The sequence below is a fragment of the Crocodylus siamensis genome, chromosome 1 (assembly GCF_052110815.1).
Source record: "Crocodylus siamensis isolate JL-2025a chromosome 1, ASM5211081v1, whole genome shotgun sequence".
In the NCBI taxonomy this organism is placed as follows: Eukaryota; Metazoa; Chordata; order Crocodylia; family Crocodylidae; genus Crocodylus; species Crocodylus siamensis.
The window spans coordinates 127,575,300-127,595,246 of NC_143395.1; the positions used below are offsets into that span (position 1 = coordinate 127,575,300).

General features: G+C 39.1%; 1 protein-coding gene across 1 annotated transcript in view; it reads right to left on the bottom strand.

The window, feature by feature from the left end:
• The window catches only part of PRKN (parkin RBR E3 ubiquitin protein ligase), a 1,414,145-nt gene that overhangs the window by 487,682 nt on the left and 906,516 nt on the right, over positions 1-19,947 (bottom strand). Inside the window, exon 7 of the mRNA XM_090042590.1 lies at positions 7,211-7,347. Within this exon, the coding sequence (XP_089898716.1) occupies positions 7,211-7,347 (137 nt within the window). The remainder of the gene's footprint in view (positions 1-7,210; positions 7,348-19,947) is intronic.

The following is a 19,947-nucleotide window of genomic DNA, read 5'->3' on the forward strand; positions in this document are numbered from 1 at the left end:
CTCCATCAACATTCTTATAGCAGCAAAAACGTCTAGTTATTAGACATACAGAATCTATATGGTTGAACCTTAAAATGTGCCCTTTTTAATGATTCCCAAGCAGCATTCTTCTAGTGGAAGATGGCCCTTAAAGCTTCTTTAGAGCTTCAATCCTTTTTATTAAGTGTTCCATATACAAACTTGTGGTAATTGAACCTATTTATTTATTTATATGAGGTAATGGCAAGATTACTTCCAGATACAAAAGTGTTTTACTGTTATCATGGGAACAGTGTCTTTTATCTAGGCTTTTAAAAAATACATCACGTCTTTGATAATTCTTAAGAATTAAACTGATACAAAGTCATTTTTGCAAAGTGCTAACAGCAGTGTCAAACCCTGGTTTTCCTTGTCCTCACTATCATCTTTTCCTTTGCCAAACTATTTTCCAGCCCTCTGGGAATTTGTGTTAACCTACTGGCTGTAGCCCTATATTGCTAGAACTCAGTTTTATTTTTTTTTAAATGAAATGATGATGGTAAGAACAGTGCATGTTTAAATGGCGTAATATATTGTCTATTTGCATACACTGCCTGTTTCGAGGTAATGCTATGAGATTCCAGTGCCCCGCACAGCAACTAAATAACCATAAATGCTCTTTCATGCATATGCAAATCTGTCCCTCTAAGCACCTTATTAATTATTTCAAAGATACTTGGAGGTCACCACTCATGGAAATTTCTGTGCATGGAGCCTCATTAATACAAGACACCATACAGAGAGATGGGATAGATTATTGTTGCCATTTAACAAGGGCAGAGAGTGTATAATCTGTAACATTTATTTATTTATTTTAAATTTTAATGACCAGTATAATATCACCTGCTTCTATCTGTAAATTCTTTGTCTTTAATGATATACTGGGTTTGAATCATGCAGTTGCTACATTATTCTGAGCAGCTAATCCTATCAATATACTGGAGATCTACTTAGTCAGAGATGTAATACCGGATGCTGTCTATTTCCACCTGGAATACTGTTGCATGGCACCAGATTAGCAGCTATGCATTAAGGAATTAATTTTGTGCTATAAAAAAGAAAAACATGGCATGTTTTATGCAAGACTAGAGTGAAATTATGCCACTTTCAAGTTGATACCGTTCATCATCACCTGCCATTACTTGTCTTCTACCATGCTTAATCTTCTTGTTCATGTGGTCACATACAGAAATGAAAAGATGAAAAGTATGGCCATACAAAGTGCATGTCCATACGCAAATGGTTATTCACCTTACCTGAGATACACTGTTCATCTGAAGTCCATAACAAAGATCCTGTGCAACTCAAGTAACCATGTACCTGTGCTAAGACTGATTTGTCAGTCACTGCCCCTTTTGCGTAGATGCCACTGCTTTTTTTTTCTATTGTCTGTGGTGGTTTGACCTCTAGATTGATCCAATAAAAGATAAAAAGAAAGTCCCTGCTATGTCTGTATGTTCTGCTGATCAAAATCAGGAACAGAGAGTCAAATGTTAATGGAAACTGCAGGCTGTGTTCATTATGTTATCTATATTTTTAAAAAAACACAGGAATGAACAGAACTAATTTGCACATGCAAACAATCTAAATAAGCTTAATTACCAGACTAAACCCTCCTGCACTGTTTTAAGGCACCATGTGCACATATGCCTTAGAGAAATAGAATGGATTTTAAATAACATCATTTTTATTTGAATGTGGACAAGTGAAATAATGCTTTGAGCAGAGCAAGCCTGAAACATTAGCGTTTCCCATACATGATGCCATAAATAGTTTGATACTGCTAATCAGTGAATTTTAAGTATTTAGGCCAGTGATTCTCAACCAGAGAACCATGGTACCCTGAGGTACCTTGATACCCTTTTAAGAGCACCACAGGGTGTCCCAAAATGTTAGTACTGTTAGGTGTGCAAACATGATTCATAAGATAAACCCAGAGATTTCAAATAAGAATCCAAAGTGTTTAAAACACTCTGACCTAGATGAGGGGGTTGGACCTCCTGAGGTCCCTTCAAACCCTAATTTTCTATGATTCTGTGACCTGTCATAGTCTTTGTGTTCTTTGTAGCAGAAAATTGTTGTATTATTTTTCTGTAGTCAAAAAAAGAGCAAAAACTAAGAGCTGACATTTTCCAAGGGGTACCTCAAATCTACTGAGGGGTGCCTTGTGTCTGAAAAAGTTGAGAACCACTGATTTAGGCAATAACATAGTATTGGGATTAGCCATTTATAAAAAAAAAAGTATGTGCTTGTAGGTGCTAAAGAGCTATCACTTACTTGATCACAGTATTGACATCACCACACTAAAATGGATTAGTTTCATATTCCTGTTAGACATAAGCCCAGAGCATAATCTTGGATGTCAATGCCCAACCTCTGATTAAAAATAAGATTTGATCTTTTTGCTTTAGCTTCATTCCTGGAAGTGATAGGTTGGAGTGACATGATGTTGCCACAGATGAAAACAGGTATTTGTTAGCATGTCCTGTAGAACCTGTCCAACTTAAAAGGAAATAATTTCATGATTGTGCTTACAGAAATTTGGGTGAAAAATCCTTATAATTTCCTCCACCTTAAATATACTATGTGGTTTAATATGCACTACCAGAACAGATGGAAATCAATACCAAAGATAGTGTCCTGAATTCTTTTAAAACATACAGTTGTTGAAAGATACTGTATGAACAACGACAGGGACAATCATCCTATGTTCTTGAATAGCAGGGAGTAACATAGGGGTGGGCAAAATGCAGCCTGTGGGCCAGATGCAGCCCGCCAGGCCATTTTATCCGGCTCGCAAGGCCCCTAAAAATTTAGAAAGTTAATATTTATCTGCTCCTGGCTGCTCGTCATGCTGCCCTCGATGCCTTGCCAAAACTCAGTAAGCGTCCCTCCGCCTGAAATAATTGCCCACCCCTGGAATAGCAGCAGCTTATGCTTTCCTGCATTGTCTCAACAGCCATTTTTTGAAGGACTACCTACCAGGGAAAAGAAGTAATTTAATGCTAGTTTGATGAATACTACCAACTTCTTCAGATTTAAAACTTTATTACAGGATATTAAAAATCATACTTATGTACATGGCTTTGTACAGTTAGAAAGGAATATAGGACTAACTGCATGCATGGTAGCTACATGGTACATAATTGGTATATATTGATGCAATATAAAAAATGCCTTAGTAGTACAGCCAACATTAGCCCAGGGTACAGGGAGTTCTTTTATTTTCCTAAAACAAAAGCCATATGTTTCTAGGCCCTTTTAAGTATCAGATGTTTAACTGCTGCCACCTGCTTCAACCTGTGATATTTATTACTTTTATTCAGTCCCTTCTTCCCAGAGCCCAGGTGATTACTTTAGAATCTCGCCTTCCATCTGAGGCATAAGTCTGTTGAAAAGTTTGAGTATTCTGTGGCTTATGTATCACAAAGCACCAGAAACCAAGTAGGCAATTGGCCTATATGTAGCTAAGCTTTGCATGTTTGTATTTAGCCAACCAATGGGAAAAGTAAGTCAGTGCATTCATATTTTTCTATCTGCTGCATAATGCAGTCTTTAAAATTGCAAGGAATGTTAGAAAAACTGAACTGATTTGGGTGATGACTGGAAAGCTAGAACACCCCAAAGGCATGCATTTCTGCACAGAAGCCACCTGGTGCTGCAGACAAAGCAGCAATGTGACAAGAAAAAACAAGACACTTATCCCTCCCATTTAATTTGCCTCACTGAACCCCATAGATTGAAATGTCAGCAAATGGCATGGCAAGCCAGCACAAGGTGCTTAGTTCATTTAAACCAATGCCAGTGTAGTGCTTCAGGAGACAAGTTCCTTTGTCTGACCCAGCCAGGAAAAACAGTTTAGGTTCAAGGTTAGGGTTAGAGTTAGGGTAGTTCTCAAAAATTTGCTGGCCAGAAGTTTTCCAACTAAATATTTCTAGTGGACAATACTGACTGATCCAAACCAATGTTTCATGAAGACTTACCAGTAGCATAACAGTGGTGGGCAAACAGGGAACAACCTCTGGGTGCTGTCTAAGGGGCCCTTTAATGAAGCCAAGGAGGAACTCAATCCCCTTTCCCCTCACTCCCCACAACAAACACCCTGTACCCTCCCTGCATCGGCGCCAATTCCAGCAATAGGGAGGGCAAAGCAGCAGCAGCACATGATGCCCTGGGTGACACAAGAACAACAACTAAGATTTGCTGCTGTGTGGGAAGCCTCCGTTGCCACTGAAAATCAGTGTGCCAGCAGCAGAAAAAGGAGGTCACATCCTCCCATGAGCTTGAAAACTTCTGGCTGCTGCTTCTGCACTGCATGTTCCTACTACACTAGGCACAGAGGTTGGCCATTTACCTTTACCATTTCTGCTAAGTTTTGTGGGCTCCCCAGCTGGTTTCCCTTAGAACCATACCTAGTTTGCTATCTGCCTGTGTTTCAGGACACTCCAGGCTTCTAGGGTCTAGGACTCCTAAGCAATCCTAACAAAAGAAGGGGCTGGCCCAGGGTCAGGAACTCAGATCTTCTTGTATTAAGTCACCTGGTTCCCTAGGCCATCTGATTCCTGCAAGTTTCCCGTTTCCCCACTGGTAGTCAGTGGTGGGCAATGTGAACTTGGCAAGAAGCATGTCCATTTTACTCAGCAGCTGCCAGCATCCCTGAGGAACACACTTTGTAATTTTTGCTGCAACTTCAGTTCCATGGGAAAATTTTCAAGACCTTCCATTTCATTTTGCACTGGACGGGAACCAGACTCTAAAATGCTGAAATTTTCTGTGACCCAGAAATTTAATGATTCAGCCACCTCTAAGTGACAACTGACCCAGTTGCCCCAGTGTCACAATGATTTAGCACAGCTTGCAGCCTCAGGCTGATACAAATTGATAAAAGACAAAGAGCAGCAGCTTAAACAAACAAAGTTTAGGTTTGGGAGCAGCAGCCTGTGTAACTGCTGCAGGTTCAGGGATAGAGACTGCACTCCAGCCACTGCTACCATTTGTCAGCTCAGACTATGTAAGCAGCAGAGTGCTAACCACTAGTATAAAGCAACTGAATGGATGGGGCTGATCCAAAAATGATTGTGGTTACCAACTAGAGGGTCAGAAACAGCAGGCAAAGAAAAAGGCCAGAATGTAGAAAAATAAACAACTATAACAATGATATAATATCTCATTTTTTTGAAGTCTTGAGAGTTTTGGATTATGACATGGGTTTGGGCCCCTTGGGTTGGCAATACGGGTTGGCAATCTGGTTTACGGCTTGGGAAGAGAACCTTTAACATAGGAAATGAGGAGAAAGCTCTACCTGAGGGATGGTGAAAGACTACCCAATATTTTTATACTGCCAGGCCTGTGGAGAGTAGATTTACTCTTATTCTGCCTGAGTTAAGCAGAACTGTAAGTTATTTCTGTGAGTCGTTCTGACTCCCCCTACCTTAGGCCAAGCTCTTCCCTCAATAGCAATCAAAGACCTGAGGCAAGGCCCTGAGTACTTCTGCTCATCCTCCCATACTTTTCATAGATTTCCACTGCCATCACTTTCCTTCTACTTCCCTTTCAATACTCCATTCTAGAAATCCCAAGCATAAGCCTACAGAAGTAAGAAGATATCTGGGTCCTTATCTCCAGGCAGCTGCCAGAAATTGTAGCTTATTTGCTAGCCTCCTCTCTGAGTAAGAGAAAAAGAAGTAGAAAACCCCCAAATTGAAGAACTAGTTCTGAAAAACAGTGCCCAGCATGCTGTCAGTATAATAGTATTAATGAAGTGGCTGAGCCAGAAGATGAGGTTGAAGGGCCATCAGGCAAGAATATTATGTCTAAATTGGAGGACGGGCTGTGGTGACAACTAAAGTTGAAAGGAGGCCTGACTGGGCAGGGGGATGAGATGCTGCTGAGAGAATTGATTAATTTGGGAAACAAGAGGAAGAACAGGAAAGATAACTGATGAATGGGGAGAGGAAGAAAATTGATAAATCTTCAGCAAAGGGAAAAGACTGATTCATTTGTGTGCGGGGCTGAAAATTGATTAATTTGTGGGGTATGTAGGCAGGGGGGCAGACCAGTATTGAGTCACCTAACATCACCATGTAAAAATCAAGGAAGTAACACTGAGTAGGAAGAACAAATCAGGATTTCACTGACAGCCCTTCTAAAGCAACCAGCATTATATATATATGATTTATCTGTGGGTGAGGGGAAAATGCTTCTCTGTAACAAGATACTATTGTACAGAGCACTACTACATGGCTATGCTACATTTAAATAGAAACCTGGCAAACAGACATTAGCAGCATATGAACTGCAATATTGGCAGTATGTGAACTTATGACCATTGCTAAGATGCTACTGAAATGATTAAAAGCAGCTGGTAAATATAGACAAGCTGAACTGCTCTTTATTACAGTAGATTCAATATCTTTAAGACATGCCCCAGTATAAAGCAAATGTCACTCTCATAAGAAATGCCCACAGTTTTTCCTCTACTCAAACAACCACAGCAAATCCATCTTATTTGCAGCTTGCAAAGTGAAAGGATGTGATTTACATGGTACTGCATGGCACTTCAGACAAACACACATGCAAACAGCAGCAATACAACATTCTGGTGAAGTTCCACACAGCAAATTTTCTGTGTGACAATGTGATGGATTTGACTTTTTGTCTCACATCTGTCAAAAGTGATCTTTGAGATTCAATATAAATCTTTCTCTACAGAAGGCAAATTTCACTTCCTAGTCAGCTACAGCAGATAACCTAGCACATACATTGGGAGATCTGCATTTCATTCAGTGCAATGATAATTAGTAGAGATAACTTCATCAACAAGAAGGCTATTTAAAATTCCTATTACTTTTTTTTTTTTTTATTAACACTTGAAGCTATGCCAGAAAAAGTTAACTTATTTGACTCAGAAGAAAAGACCTGGAGGTCATCAAGGATTTATTTTTAATGCTTACTGCTATCTTTCTTGAGCACTTTATAATGATACTAACATGAAAAATACATGCATTTGCTTATAAAAGAAATGCCCTTTGGAATTGAGCTAATGCTTTAGAGCCAGCTCACATACAGAGCCAAAAGGACCATTTCAGTAACAAAACACATTTTCCGTCAAGTGAAACAACTACTCAGACATGCTCTAATTCTGCCAACAGATAACAGGGCAAGAATAAGTAAAAGAACATCCCAAACTTACCTACACAGGGGAGGGAGTAGCCAAGCTCAGGATCATGGATGAACTGGCGATCATTCAGCATAGTCACACAGTATAAATGGAAGCAGTCAAGGCAAATGACATGGTGGTGCGGGCACTGGAACACCAGCACGGGACTTCTGTTAAAAAACCCAAGTCAGTGCAATACAATGTTATTGTATATAACATTGGGTAGAACAACCATCTTAAACAGCTTCAGTTCACAACTTCAATCCCAGATTCTTCACTGACAGTAAGAATAATATTACCATCAAATCGTAACATGGCTTTTAAATAATTCTCTAACAATTTAGCATCTCTATTAATCATAGCATCAAATGGCAGAGATTTAAAGAAAATATTGCCCCTGAAACCGAGGCAAAGGTAAGGGAGAAGAGACACACCTTTTTGGGAAACTTGAAGAAGGTGGAGGATCAAAAATAGAAAGAGTGGTGTGCAGGAGCAAAGATAATCCATAAAGTGGAAGGCTTTCTCATGAGCTGGGGCAGAACTATGTACAGCAGATGTAAGAGCAAGTGGCAAAGGAGTGAAGTGAACAGAGATAAATCGTGTTCCAGCAGGAATATGATCCAAGGGACAGGCTAAAACAAGTCTGTGATACCCCAAAATGGTGGGCTGGACTGCAGTATCTATCAGCCACTGACACATTATAGAAGGTGTCCTCTCCTATTAACAGTGAGAGGACCATTTGGCAAACACTGCTCAAAGGCAGCTAGCTAAATGCCTTCTGCAGATGCAGAGGGAAAACTAAGGATAGTTTAGGAGCATCAACTTCTCCCAAGGGCAGGGCTATAACCAGAAACTGCTCTTCACCAGCAGGAAAGGAGTATATTAGCTCATTTTGAGTCACTCCTACTGCATCTATGTCAAGCCCCAAATACTGGGGAGAGTCGGGGGGGAGGGTGGGGTAGGGGGTATGACAGACCCCTCCTGGCATTCACACCTGAACATACCTTTGAGACAAGTTATATAGGTTTGTATAACATGATTATATGAGGACACTTTGTTTTAGAACCCAGACTCTTCTGACAAGAACCTTAAAAATGCCTTCAGCTGCAGCTACAGTAATGACATGGAATAATTTCTATATAGCCTATAGCCAAAAATACCTTGCAGAATTAAAAAATTTTGTTTCTTGTAAATAATATAAAAATTAGAGAAAACCATTATCCAGATGACTGCAGAACCCAATAAGAGTAGGTCCCTCAACTGCTAAACAGTAGGAAGCTTATAGGCCATGACATTGCATAAACTAAAGATACATTTTGATGGACGGATCTAGCTACCTCAGCATGTACAATTATGTCCTTTGACAAAATTATAGTGTACAGTTTTAGGAAGCACAATTCTTGACCATTGTTGACTCTTAGTATTGCCAATCCCAAGCATCAAAAACTTGAGAGTCAGGCTACAAATCGGTGGCATAATTCTGAAATTGTTTATTGCTATTTGTGTTGGGATTTTTGACCTTTTTGGTGTTCTTGGATTGTACCTCCAAACTTTTCTTAGGGCTTCATCGGGCTAGAAGCTGTTTGAAAAATCAAAGCTCAGATTCTGTTATGTTTACTGGGCTTCTTATGCTGAGTCTTCAGATACAACATCAAATCCTGAAAATCTTGTGATAAAATTCATGAGCTGGCGATACTATAGCTGTTATAATTCCTGCCAAAAGAATGCTTTGAAAGGTCTTAATTCATGCACTGAAACTCTAGAACCAAACCCTCAACATGGGAATACAACTGCAAAATGTAATCAATAACAATTTCAGATACTGTATATAACATTTAATCTTCCATGAAAATATGCTTCTGAGTTACATACACTACAGAATCCATGGCAGTGTCCTGGTATCTTTAAAATTATAATCTCAGTGTTTTAAAGGATTTCACGGAATAAAGCAGCTTAAAAACTGAATTAAATAAAACCTCCCTATTACTAAGCCTTACTAGTTGCCCACTTGCTGTTCTGCATGTAACAAATAATCATTTAAAAAAGACAGCTGAGGCAGAATGAGATGATCTGTTTTCCTCTAGCTTTGCCTGTTCCCAGAATCACAAGGGTGAGCTTGCGGAGAAGCTCTCAGCTCCTTATCCTGTCACAGGGGAACCCTTACCCCCCGCTAAATTTGCAAGTGAGGAAGATTTCAGGCTTCCTCACCTGGAAAGAGGATGAGGAAAGATTCCTTCTCCCCTCCCCTCTCTCACATGATCATTTCCCTTCTTCTGGCATTTAAGGTTCCCTCCTTTGCATGGTTTATTCCTAGTGCACACTGTTGTAGTATCCAGGTGTTTCTCTAAGTTAGGAGGAATCCAGATTCCCCCTTACCATGTTTCAGAGATTTGATGGATGGTGTGTGAGGAAGATCTATATATGGGAGAGACCAGGAAAGTCAGGGCATCTAAAAAGCAGGCCAGAAATGCAAACAGAGAGGGGAACATGTATTCTGCATATTGCTTCAGAAGATTATATCCTTCTAGTCGCATTTTCCTATAAACTTACATGCAACTGTAACTAATAGAAATTCAGCATAGGTGAAATATAGACAATTACTCATGAAACTTACTTGTGGTATTTATCTTGCTTTCTAATATATTAATAGCAATTCATAATAGTCTCAAATAAAACCATTCTCCAGAAAGGACACATATGCAAGTATACTGATGTGCATTTAAATATTTCATGGCAACATTTTTCTTATTAAAATGTGTGATATCTTCCAGCTGCACAAGAAACACAGGAAACTTACTTAAATTGTACATATATAATTCAGTCATATCACAAAACACTTATTCTTCCTTATAACGGATATTCTACGTTTATAGGCATGCATGCTCAACTCTGTGACCCACATACCCATGCCATAAAGGTTGGATGACCACAACAGATTAAGTTGAGGTTAACTGATCAGAACTGAGCACCTCTTGTAAATGACCAGTGGTTAAAAATCAGATTAAAAAAAATCATGCTCCCTAGCTCAATTAAGAATGAATGTCATGTTTAGGTGGATATAGCACATGTTCCTGTAGTATAAGTGCTAGAACTACTGTTGTGTCTGGTTCAAATAAGACTTTAGCTAAAGCACTGATTTAGTTTAGAAACAAAGGGAAGTTATGAAGGTCAAAAGTTTTGCAACATATTGTAATAAAGATCCCTGCTCATTCTAATACCAATAATTTAGTAGTATCAATCTGCATAATCTGAAATAATGCATTTCTTAGAAGATATTTTGCAGATTACATTTCAACTAAATATTTGGCTGAGTTAGCAGCTTTATGAGAATAAGCAAGATATTACTAACAGCCAGGAAATAATAACTGGACTCCCTGGCTGTGTCTTCATGAGATGCTACTGCACAGTTGTTACTTATTTATATAAGTACTAAATAAATACTCAGTAACCCGTTACTGTCTAGTAGCGCCTGTGAATGCCTTTTTTGTGATGCTACTGCACAGTAGCCTAATACTACTGTGCAGCAGCCTCATGTCACAGTTTTTGTCACATAATGCTACTGCACAAGTAGTATCAGGCTATTGAGCAGTCAGCATCTCGTGTAGACATATCCCCTGTTCACCAACCAGAAATATAATCTCTTCTTTCTAAAAAGGAAAATCTAACACTAAAGTGGATCGTAGAAACCTTCCGTAATATGTGCCTGCCTTGTTACTGGGCTAGAATGCCATGGCTCCTTTGCATTACAAAGTAATACTTACATAAAGAGATTTAACATAAAATGCTTTCTGCTTTCTGTTTATTAGTAAGGTATTACTATTTGGCATGACAATGACACTGCTGGAAGTGATATCTATTCTGTATTTTTCCCCTCCCCAGTTGAGAAACAGCAAGACACAGATAATACCAAGATACACTACAACAGAATCCTGGCTAAATGGAGAAAGATATAAAGACTGATCTTGTTTAGATAAGAACCCCACTGGGAAATAAATTGTTCTAGTATATCCGAAAATCTCATGACAGGTGTTATTAATGTACTGAGAGTCAGTCCAGTGGCTACAAATGTGAGGAGCTACTTAGCATAAGGAATTATTTGCAGACACAACAGTGGATTAAACGATACATCTTTCACTGCCTGCTTATGAAAACCTTGGGCTAAATATTTTTTTCTTTTTTCCCCTCTTAGCCCTCATCCTTCAGTTTTAAAAAAGGCTCAGTGAGTTAAAGTTAAACAGCATGCTGCATTTATCAGTCAAACACCCACGCACCCACACACACATGCGTGCACATACACACACACACACTTTTCCACACATACACGCACGCACACACACAGATATATAAGTAGCTGCCAGCACTTTGGAGGCAGGGATGTAGCTAAAGCCCACAGAAATTTGTGAAAAACATGTTGAAAGAATCTGTGAAAATCCCTGGGGGTCATTTCTAGGTGATGGTTGTATTTTTCTCACCTCTGTTTCAAAATCTAAGCCAAATAATAACATGAAAACCCCAAACAAAAATGTCTACATGGCTAACTTCCATGGTATATATTCAGTAAAAGTAAAAGTAGCCATACAAGATAATTTGCTCCTAATAAATACATCCAAATATCCAGTGCTATATCATAGACATTAACCATACCTGTGACTGCTATAATTTATCATAAAACACTCCTGAGTTGCTACTTTTTTCCTTTTATTTTGGCAATCTTCCTTTACTTCAAAAAAGCTTTCTGTATAAACACCACAAAATCACTTTCATTTAATTTCTATCCTACTCCAAAACAAATCTTTGTTGGCTTACAGATAAGATCAATAATAACATTCAGGAAGATGAATCACCAAAATATCTGTTTAAAAAATAGAATTATGGAAACACAACTTTAGGTTAGATTGCATACAATTTAGATGCAATCCTAAACACCTATTTCACATATACACAGGCATTAAAGAGAAATATTCTTTTTGACCATAACAAAAAACAATCTTAACTATGCCCTTGTAACAAAATGCAATTATAAAGCTAAATAAAGCAAATGATTAATGCCTTACATAGCTTTCCTATGGAATCATATAAAAAATATATTTTTCTAATTCATACAAAGATAATGGCTAGTCTGACTTCTCCTAACAATTGTACGCAATCCACAAATATTCAAGAATTCAAAAAAAGCCAAATCACTGACTGTCTGAAGTTTCTTCTGGTCCACCAGAATAATACATAATCAAACTTTTAAAAAATATATAATATTTTCTTAAGAAGCAAAGTAATTCTATGTACCTCTATTTAAATAAATATCACTAGAAACAAGGTTACTTTTTCTAATAGCATATTTTGAAATCAATGAATTGATTGCATTGTAAAACTGATTACTTAAGGCTCTGCAGTGGGAAGAACAGAAACAAATCATTCCTCTGTGTAAGTTATCTCTGATTACATCTAAATGTAAACACTTAAGTCAAAAAGCAAGTATTAAACAGTCTTCAACCCAGCAGCTGCAGACAGCAATCTGTGAGCAACAATGCAGACAAGTAGGAATTTACACCAAGGCTAGAAACATGAGGACATGGGAGTCAAGACCTTGCAAGATAAAAGGAACAATGACAAAGAGTCCAAGAAAAAGAACTCTCAGAAAATAACACACTGTTAGACTGGAAGGTATATTTTGTAATAGGAGGCCAGGAACTAGTATATTTTCCCTTGAATACTTAACATCCCTGCTTTTCACTCCCTGGCCAATGCAAGGACAAACTTTAAAAAGTCAGAGTGTGACTTCTGAAAAAGCACTTATTTCAATTATTTTAAAATAATAACGAGGTTATCGGTTTTGAGGTTTCATCACCTGTCAAATAAAACAAAACCCATAAAGTGAAGGTTATGAACAACCTGAGACATCTGTGAGCAAGCCTAAATTTGTTGGCTGGGCTTGCGTTAAAAAAAAATCCTGTAGTTTTTAAAAGCTGTTAACTTAACAGGGACTGCCAAGGGTACTAGGCCTGAAATCTGACCTACTTTTTCTCTTGTTTGCCCTTTACTAGTGAGGAACAGTGCACCCGAAATTCGGTCAAGTTACTTCCCAACTACGTCCCTTACAACCCAACCCCAGCCAGGTTATTGCCCACTCCACTTTCTCACCACCTAACTCCAGCCAGTCCCTGCTTTCCTCAACCCCCATATTCCAGTTGATTGAATAGGCCCTGAGAATATAGGGGTGAGGGAATGAGGGCCCAAGTGGGTGTTCAGCTTAGCATATATTAAGCAACATATGTGACAATTCAGTTGGCTTAATAAAGTGATAATCTATGCTCAATTTGATGGCATTCCTCTCTGTCTTCCCGTTTGTAATCACATCCAGTCAATTTTCAAATTTGGAAGGAAAAACTCAAAAGGTGAGTCAAGAGCTCTAAAGCCTGCACCTGTGTGGAAAAGGGGAGAGAAACAAAGGAAGATTCAGGCAGAGTACCGTCGATGTACAGTAAGCACCACATTCATTAGCAGCTACAGAGCCAGAAATCTGGAGGATCTGTGCATCTCTCAAATGTGCTCCCTTTGTCTTCCTGTAACCTTGAGTTTGTACAATTTTTCTCACTTATTTGCCACAAAGCATTTTGAGTGCCCACAGAAGTAGCCCATTCTCTTCTTTGCTTTCTGTTGCTGATTACACCCTTATTTTTATATTTGTATATGTGATCTGTGGCAGAAGAAGGCTTTATTCTATGAAATATCTGAGATACGCTGATTAAATAAAGGGCACCTTTGCTGCTGCTACTGTTGGCAGAGCTTACTATTTAATTGCACTATGATTTGCTATTCTGTTATCCAACAACTGCTTGGGCTCAGGGCCAGATATCCATCTGCAAAAGCACATACTTTGGGCTAGTCTATGACAGTTACCTTGAACATAGGATCTAAGGTAGGAGAAGCAAGGTTTATTTTTTTTATGGTGTTATATTTTATTGGACCAACTGAACAGTTGAAGAGCTATGACCTGAAGAAGGGCATCTTGTGTCTGAAAGGTTGTCTAACATCTCTCCTAACTAATTAATGCATTAGGGCCAAAAACTCCTTGCTTCTCATGTATTGGACCATTATGGCTAAAACAGCACTCCAACCCTACTACCTAAGATGGGGCAAAATTTAATAGTATTCAGCTCAAGACACTATTTTTGATCCTTCTTTCATGTACACTGTACTTTTTTCCATGGGGTGATCCCTCCTTTCTAATTACTTAGCAAATACATTGCAGAGCAGTTATTCTAGGCAATAGCATTGCTGAAATGTAAGAGAAGAAAGGGGCCTGGAAAATTAAAAGATTTCATTCTGACTGAATGAAAAGATATATAAAAACTGGGAAATGAGATGAAGATCTGGATAATTTTTTGCTTTAAAATGATCTTTCATCATCTTGACAGGTCAATTTGTTTATTTTTCATCTTTCATTGAATATCTGGATGTTTAATTTTAGTGCCCAGCCAAACAATAACTTGAGGGTGCTTCCTAATAAGCAAGTCTTCAGTCTGAGTCCAAGATATCATTAGGAGGCAATAACCATAACCTTAGGGTTATTCCTGTTTATAAGGAAAAAGGTTTCTTTATAGAAAGCCATTAAGCAGATAAATTTGCAGTGCTTCTCCACCCTTACAACATAAAGGCAATCTTTTACCCTTCGCTCCTTGGTTCAAGATACTGGAGTAGCTGATGCCCAGGTGTGACTACCTAACAACAAACCTTTTTCTTGTATTAGTGCTACCTGCTAGCAAAAAACACGTTTTATACCACTGAAGGCCAAAAGGGACAAAACAGTCAATTCTCTCTTGCTCAAACAATAGAATAAGGGCCATTGTAAGATTATAAGCTTAAAATGATAATGAGAACTGCTTGTTTGCATTGTTTTCTATCCTGGTTACAATCATTGTCATGAGAATGAATTAATATTGTGCTATTTTCTACTCTTGTTACAGGCTTGGTCACAAATACAAGTTCAGAATGTTAATGTCCAGCATACTAACACCTGTACAATTTCAACTTTATTCATTTGCCTATTCCTTCTTCTTTCTTACAGGTCACTGATTATATATACAAGAATAAATGGAAAAAACTAACCATCCAGATTAGAGAATGCTTTAAAAATTAAATAAGTACAGATTTTTATAGCGCTTAGGAAGTATCAGCCTTTGTGTGGCCAGAGTCACGTACTGTAAAAGAAAAACTTGAAAGTTTCAAGGAGATTCACTCAGCTCAGTCCCAAAAATTTGAAATGCTTTTATTAACTTTTTCGGTGGGCCTAGCAATAGAATACTACACCTCTTTCCCACACACTCCTTTCATACATCTTCCCACAAGCTACTGTATTGTCCTCTTGGAGGCTGGCTTGTTCCTCTTGATGGTGGGTCTTCCTTTCATTACCAGGGTCCTTCTAGAGAAAGGTCTCACCAAATTCCATATTTACTCACAAACTACACTCGCCACACTCCCAAAATTTAGCCTTCCCAAATTGGGGTGTGTGTCTCAGGCAGGGAAGCTGATTAGCTGCTCAGTACATAGGCATGGAGATGCTGTAAGACGGCTGTTGTCTCTTTTCCTTCTCTTTCATCTAGCAGCTGCATGTAGAAAGGGGTAAAGTCCAGCAGAATAGATCCAGGAGGGATACAATGGTGTGGTCACGCCCTGCTTTTGTTCCAGCTCCACCCAAAGATTAAAACCAACTGTCTGGCAGTAGTAGTGGCATTTCTATTCAGGCAGTTTTATCATCTACTTAATTCCTGCTAACTCCTATTCACTCTGCAGGTGTTAATGACCCTTTCTCCTTTTTCCTGGTTTTGGCGTTCCATTAATCAAGCTTTTCTTTCTTCTGCAATTTTGCTGTCTTTTATCTACTGCTGGTCTCTCTCCCCATTTCACAGCCCTCCAGACTGTTTTTAGCTCTTTTTTAAAATCTTGTATCTATCCATGGAGTCAAGTTTTCAGCAGCAGCTACATTTTCAGCTTTTGGCTGACCAGTACAGAGCTGCTGACAATTCAGTGCTGAAAGAATTAAAACCATAGCTTTTGTCTGGGCAGGAAAAGGAGGGGGAGTGAGCTGAAGATTAAAAATGTCCAACATGTCAAGGTAGCCTGTTCCAAAACTTGATCCCCCTCATAGTAGAAAGTTTTTCCAGCTTACATTTCTTCTGCTGCAGTTTGAGGGCATTGTTCCTAGTCCAGTATCCCATGGCCACAGAGGATAGTCTATCTCCATCTTCTTTAGAACCTCTCTTTAGCAATTTGATGATAGTTATCAAAACCTCTTTCAGTTTTCTCTTTGTTCAAACTAAATACCCCTAGTTCTTTGCTCATAAACCATGTTTCCCAGGGCTCTAATAATTTTCTCCCTGCCAACCTCATTTTAATTGGTCTACATCAGGGGTTGGCAATCCCTGGCATGCATGCCGAGCACAATACACAAGGCCATTTTGCTTGGCACGCCACTGCCAGACCTGGCTCTGGGTAGCTGCTGCCAACCATGGAGCCCAGGCTGTTCCCAGCAGATGACTGGGAGGCTGCAAGCCCTGCTGCAAGCAGCCCGGGCTCCATAGTTGGCAACAGCTACCCAGAGCCGGGGCTGGCTGCAGTAGGCAGGCTGCAAACAGCTGCATCGGGCTCTGGCATCAGCTCTGTACCGGCACATGCACCTGCACCTCAGAGCAGATGGTTGGGGAGGGGCCTGAGGCAGCACAACCCCAGTCTCTCCCCTGCTACCAGCACAGAGCTGATGACTGGGTTGTGGAGCCCGGTGCAGCTGCTTGTAGCCAGCCTGGACTCTGGGCAGCTTCAGCAAGCATCAGGCAGGCTGCAAACAGCTGCGCTGGGCTCCACAGCTCCGGCATCAGCTCCATGCTAGTGGTGGCTGCACACATACATTGGAGCGGATAGTGGGAGGGCTGTGCTGCCTCAGGACCAGGCCCTATCCCCGCTGTATACTGCCCTGCCACCCTCATTTTATTTTTTCTGGCATGCTGGCACTCTTCAAGGTAGACACTGTGATTTTTTTCAATACTCCAGCCAAAAAACATTGCCTACCCCTGGTCTATATCATTCTTGAAGCATGGGGCCCAAATCTGGACATCATGCTCCAGATGAAGCTTCATCAGTGCTGAATAGAGTGAAGAATCCAATATTTATAATCACCTCTGATCTCCTAATCTTAATTTTACAATGGTTAAAAAAGACAGTCTGGATACTGTATGTTTCTTATCAATGCTATTTAATTTTGGACTTTTTTAATACCTTTCATGTCAAGATCTCTAGTTTCAGGTGTTCCAGCATGTAATACAAAACAGCAACCGCTGACAATATGCAACATTAGACACCACCCTATATTTTTATGAACTCACACTGTATTTATACGTTTCAAAACAGCAAGATGAGCTGGAGCAAATTTATGTCTCCTTTGCTGCAGGACACAACCCAGAAAATGAAAAGTTAGTCTTCTACAAGCTTCTGGAGCCTGACAGTGAGATCCATTTTTGGACTGAGCATGAGGAGCTCTTGAAAGGAGACCCACTACAAGGGGAGACATTGGGTGCCTAGACCCCTCTGCTCTTCTGAAAGAAATAGCCAAAAAGTAGTGGTGGTTTGTCAGTGGCAGATAAAGTATTGTAGACTTTCAAGTAAGGTTTTCACTACTTTGAGGGGGGAAAAGCTTCTGAGTCAATGGTTCAAGACAGTCACATTGTATACTTGTTCTTATTTTACTTAAGGAAGCCCAAGATAGCCCTGATATAAATATTTCTAATTTCACGTGCAACTAAACATGAAGTTCTATTTCCCAGCTTCTCTACAGCTCCATCAGAAAAAGGGTCCTGTGTTCACTATTATCTTCTTATTTATAAGAAGTAGACTGGCCTTATCACAGATTCTATGTTATATATGGGAAAGTATGTATATCCCACGTAGTTCAAAGAAAAGGATAAATATGCCTAAAAAGCTGTAGAAATGTAAACAGTCACTTATTAAAGATAAACTGTCCCTGGTCTTCTGTTTCCTCCTGAGAGCTCCATCAGCACAGCTGGATGTACTTACTATGTGCTGAAGAGCTAGGCTTGCTATCATAGGCTATTAGCAAGAAAAGAAAATGAATTAAAAGAAAAAGGCAGCAGAGAGTAAAGTGGAGGAGACAAAACTCCAATAACGTAATCAACAATGCTCACTTAAAGTGTGGAGCAATGCCTAAAAAAAAATTAATGTATATCAGACAGAGACGTAACTCTCCAGGCTGTTCATCCTGTGTGTCTGATCAGGCTATAATAAATAGCACATAGAAAGCCTTCTATTAAAAATAAATATATATAGTGGCATAAAAACTGATAAGCTATTTGCAAAGAGGGGCTGAAAATTGAGCCCTTAGGTTCAGTTGGGAGCATGGACACATATATACCTTGGCAACCTGAAGAAGAGCTGAGGGAATAATGCAATTCTGTCACAATGTATCTCCTTGTCTGTTTCTCTTTAGGAAGGGAGTAAATTGGATCAGCCATTTCCTGTCCTGTTCAGGGCTGTCCTAAAAGGCAGCTTACTGGCTACCACCTACCTGACCAACTTTGCTAGTGGACCCATGAGGAAGAGGGAGAATATGGAGTTTCCTCATTCATAATGGGAAGAATGGAGAAAGTACACCTTTTCTTCCCCTTTTAAGGGACTGGGAAGTCTTACTTTCTTGTAGTACCCTTAATAACTGCTGGATTGAGGCAGCCTTGCCAAGATTTAAAACAACGCAATTAAAACTACTTAGTATTCAAGACTATTCAAAAATAGGAGACAAAGCAACTAAACACAACCCTAATGCCCTGAACTTGCAGCATTCTCTCATATAAACAGTTATAGTGAAACAAACAGAGCTACTGATGGGATTTATTTCAGGACCCAAAATAAATGAAAACACTTCTGTGTTTTGTTTTATTTTATTTATAATGGAACAAGATGGTTGGGAATTAGGGTTCACCCTCAGTTTTCCTTGTAATCATGCAATTGAAGTTACTGTACCTACTTTTTAAAAAATCAGTTAGGGTAAGATTTGTAACAATTCTGTCATAAGATGAAATAAGTTTACATTTTTATGTGCTCTTCATCGCAATTTCAATTTCTTGCTACCTTGATTTGTGCTTGAAAAATTCTGTTTGTGATATGCATTAGCTCTGAATAGCAACAGAAATTGAAGATAAATTTACTACTATTATCTTTTTTAAAATATCAAACATAAAAAGATATTGTGCAAGGGACCATGATGCAATATCTTTTTCTTTAATATAAAACAAAGGATGAGAAGCTTTAATTTTTAAAATGTAGGTGACATTTAAAAATGACTTTTGGGATTAAGTTTGTGCTTGTTCAAAACTAAACTTCATTTTTACATTACTTATGTTCAAATAGAGGCTTATAGTAGCTTTTGAGATGCTAGGAAGAAAAGTTTATCAGCTTAAGTGGCCTCATCTCTAGTCTTTTTGAAGAAGATCCAGATCTGAGAGGTACGATGTGTGCTATAAGATTTCACTTTGTATTTTGGAACACAAGAACATCTGTAATCTGTTTATGATTCTGTATTAGAATCCCAAAATTGAAGGCGGGATGGGGAGTGGGGGGAAGGGCACATGGATCATGACTTCCAAGGATTAGATAACTGGAGAATCAGGAAGAGGAGCAAGCTTTAAGGTTCTGTTATTTTGTTCCACAGAAAATACCACCCTGTTGCTTTTAATACATGTTAGTATACCTTCTGTATAGATTTCTTA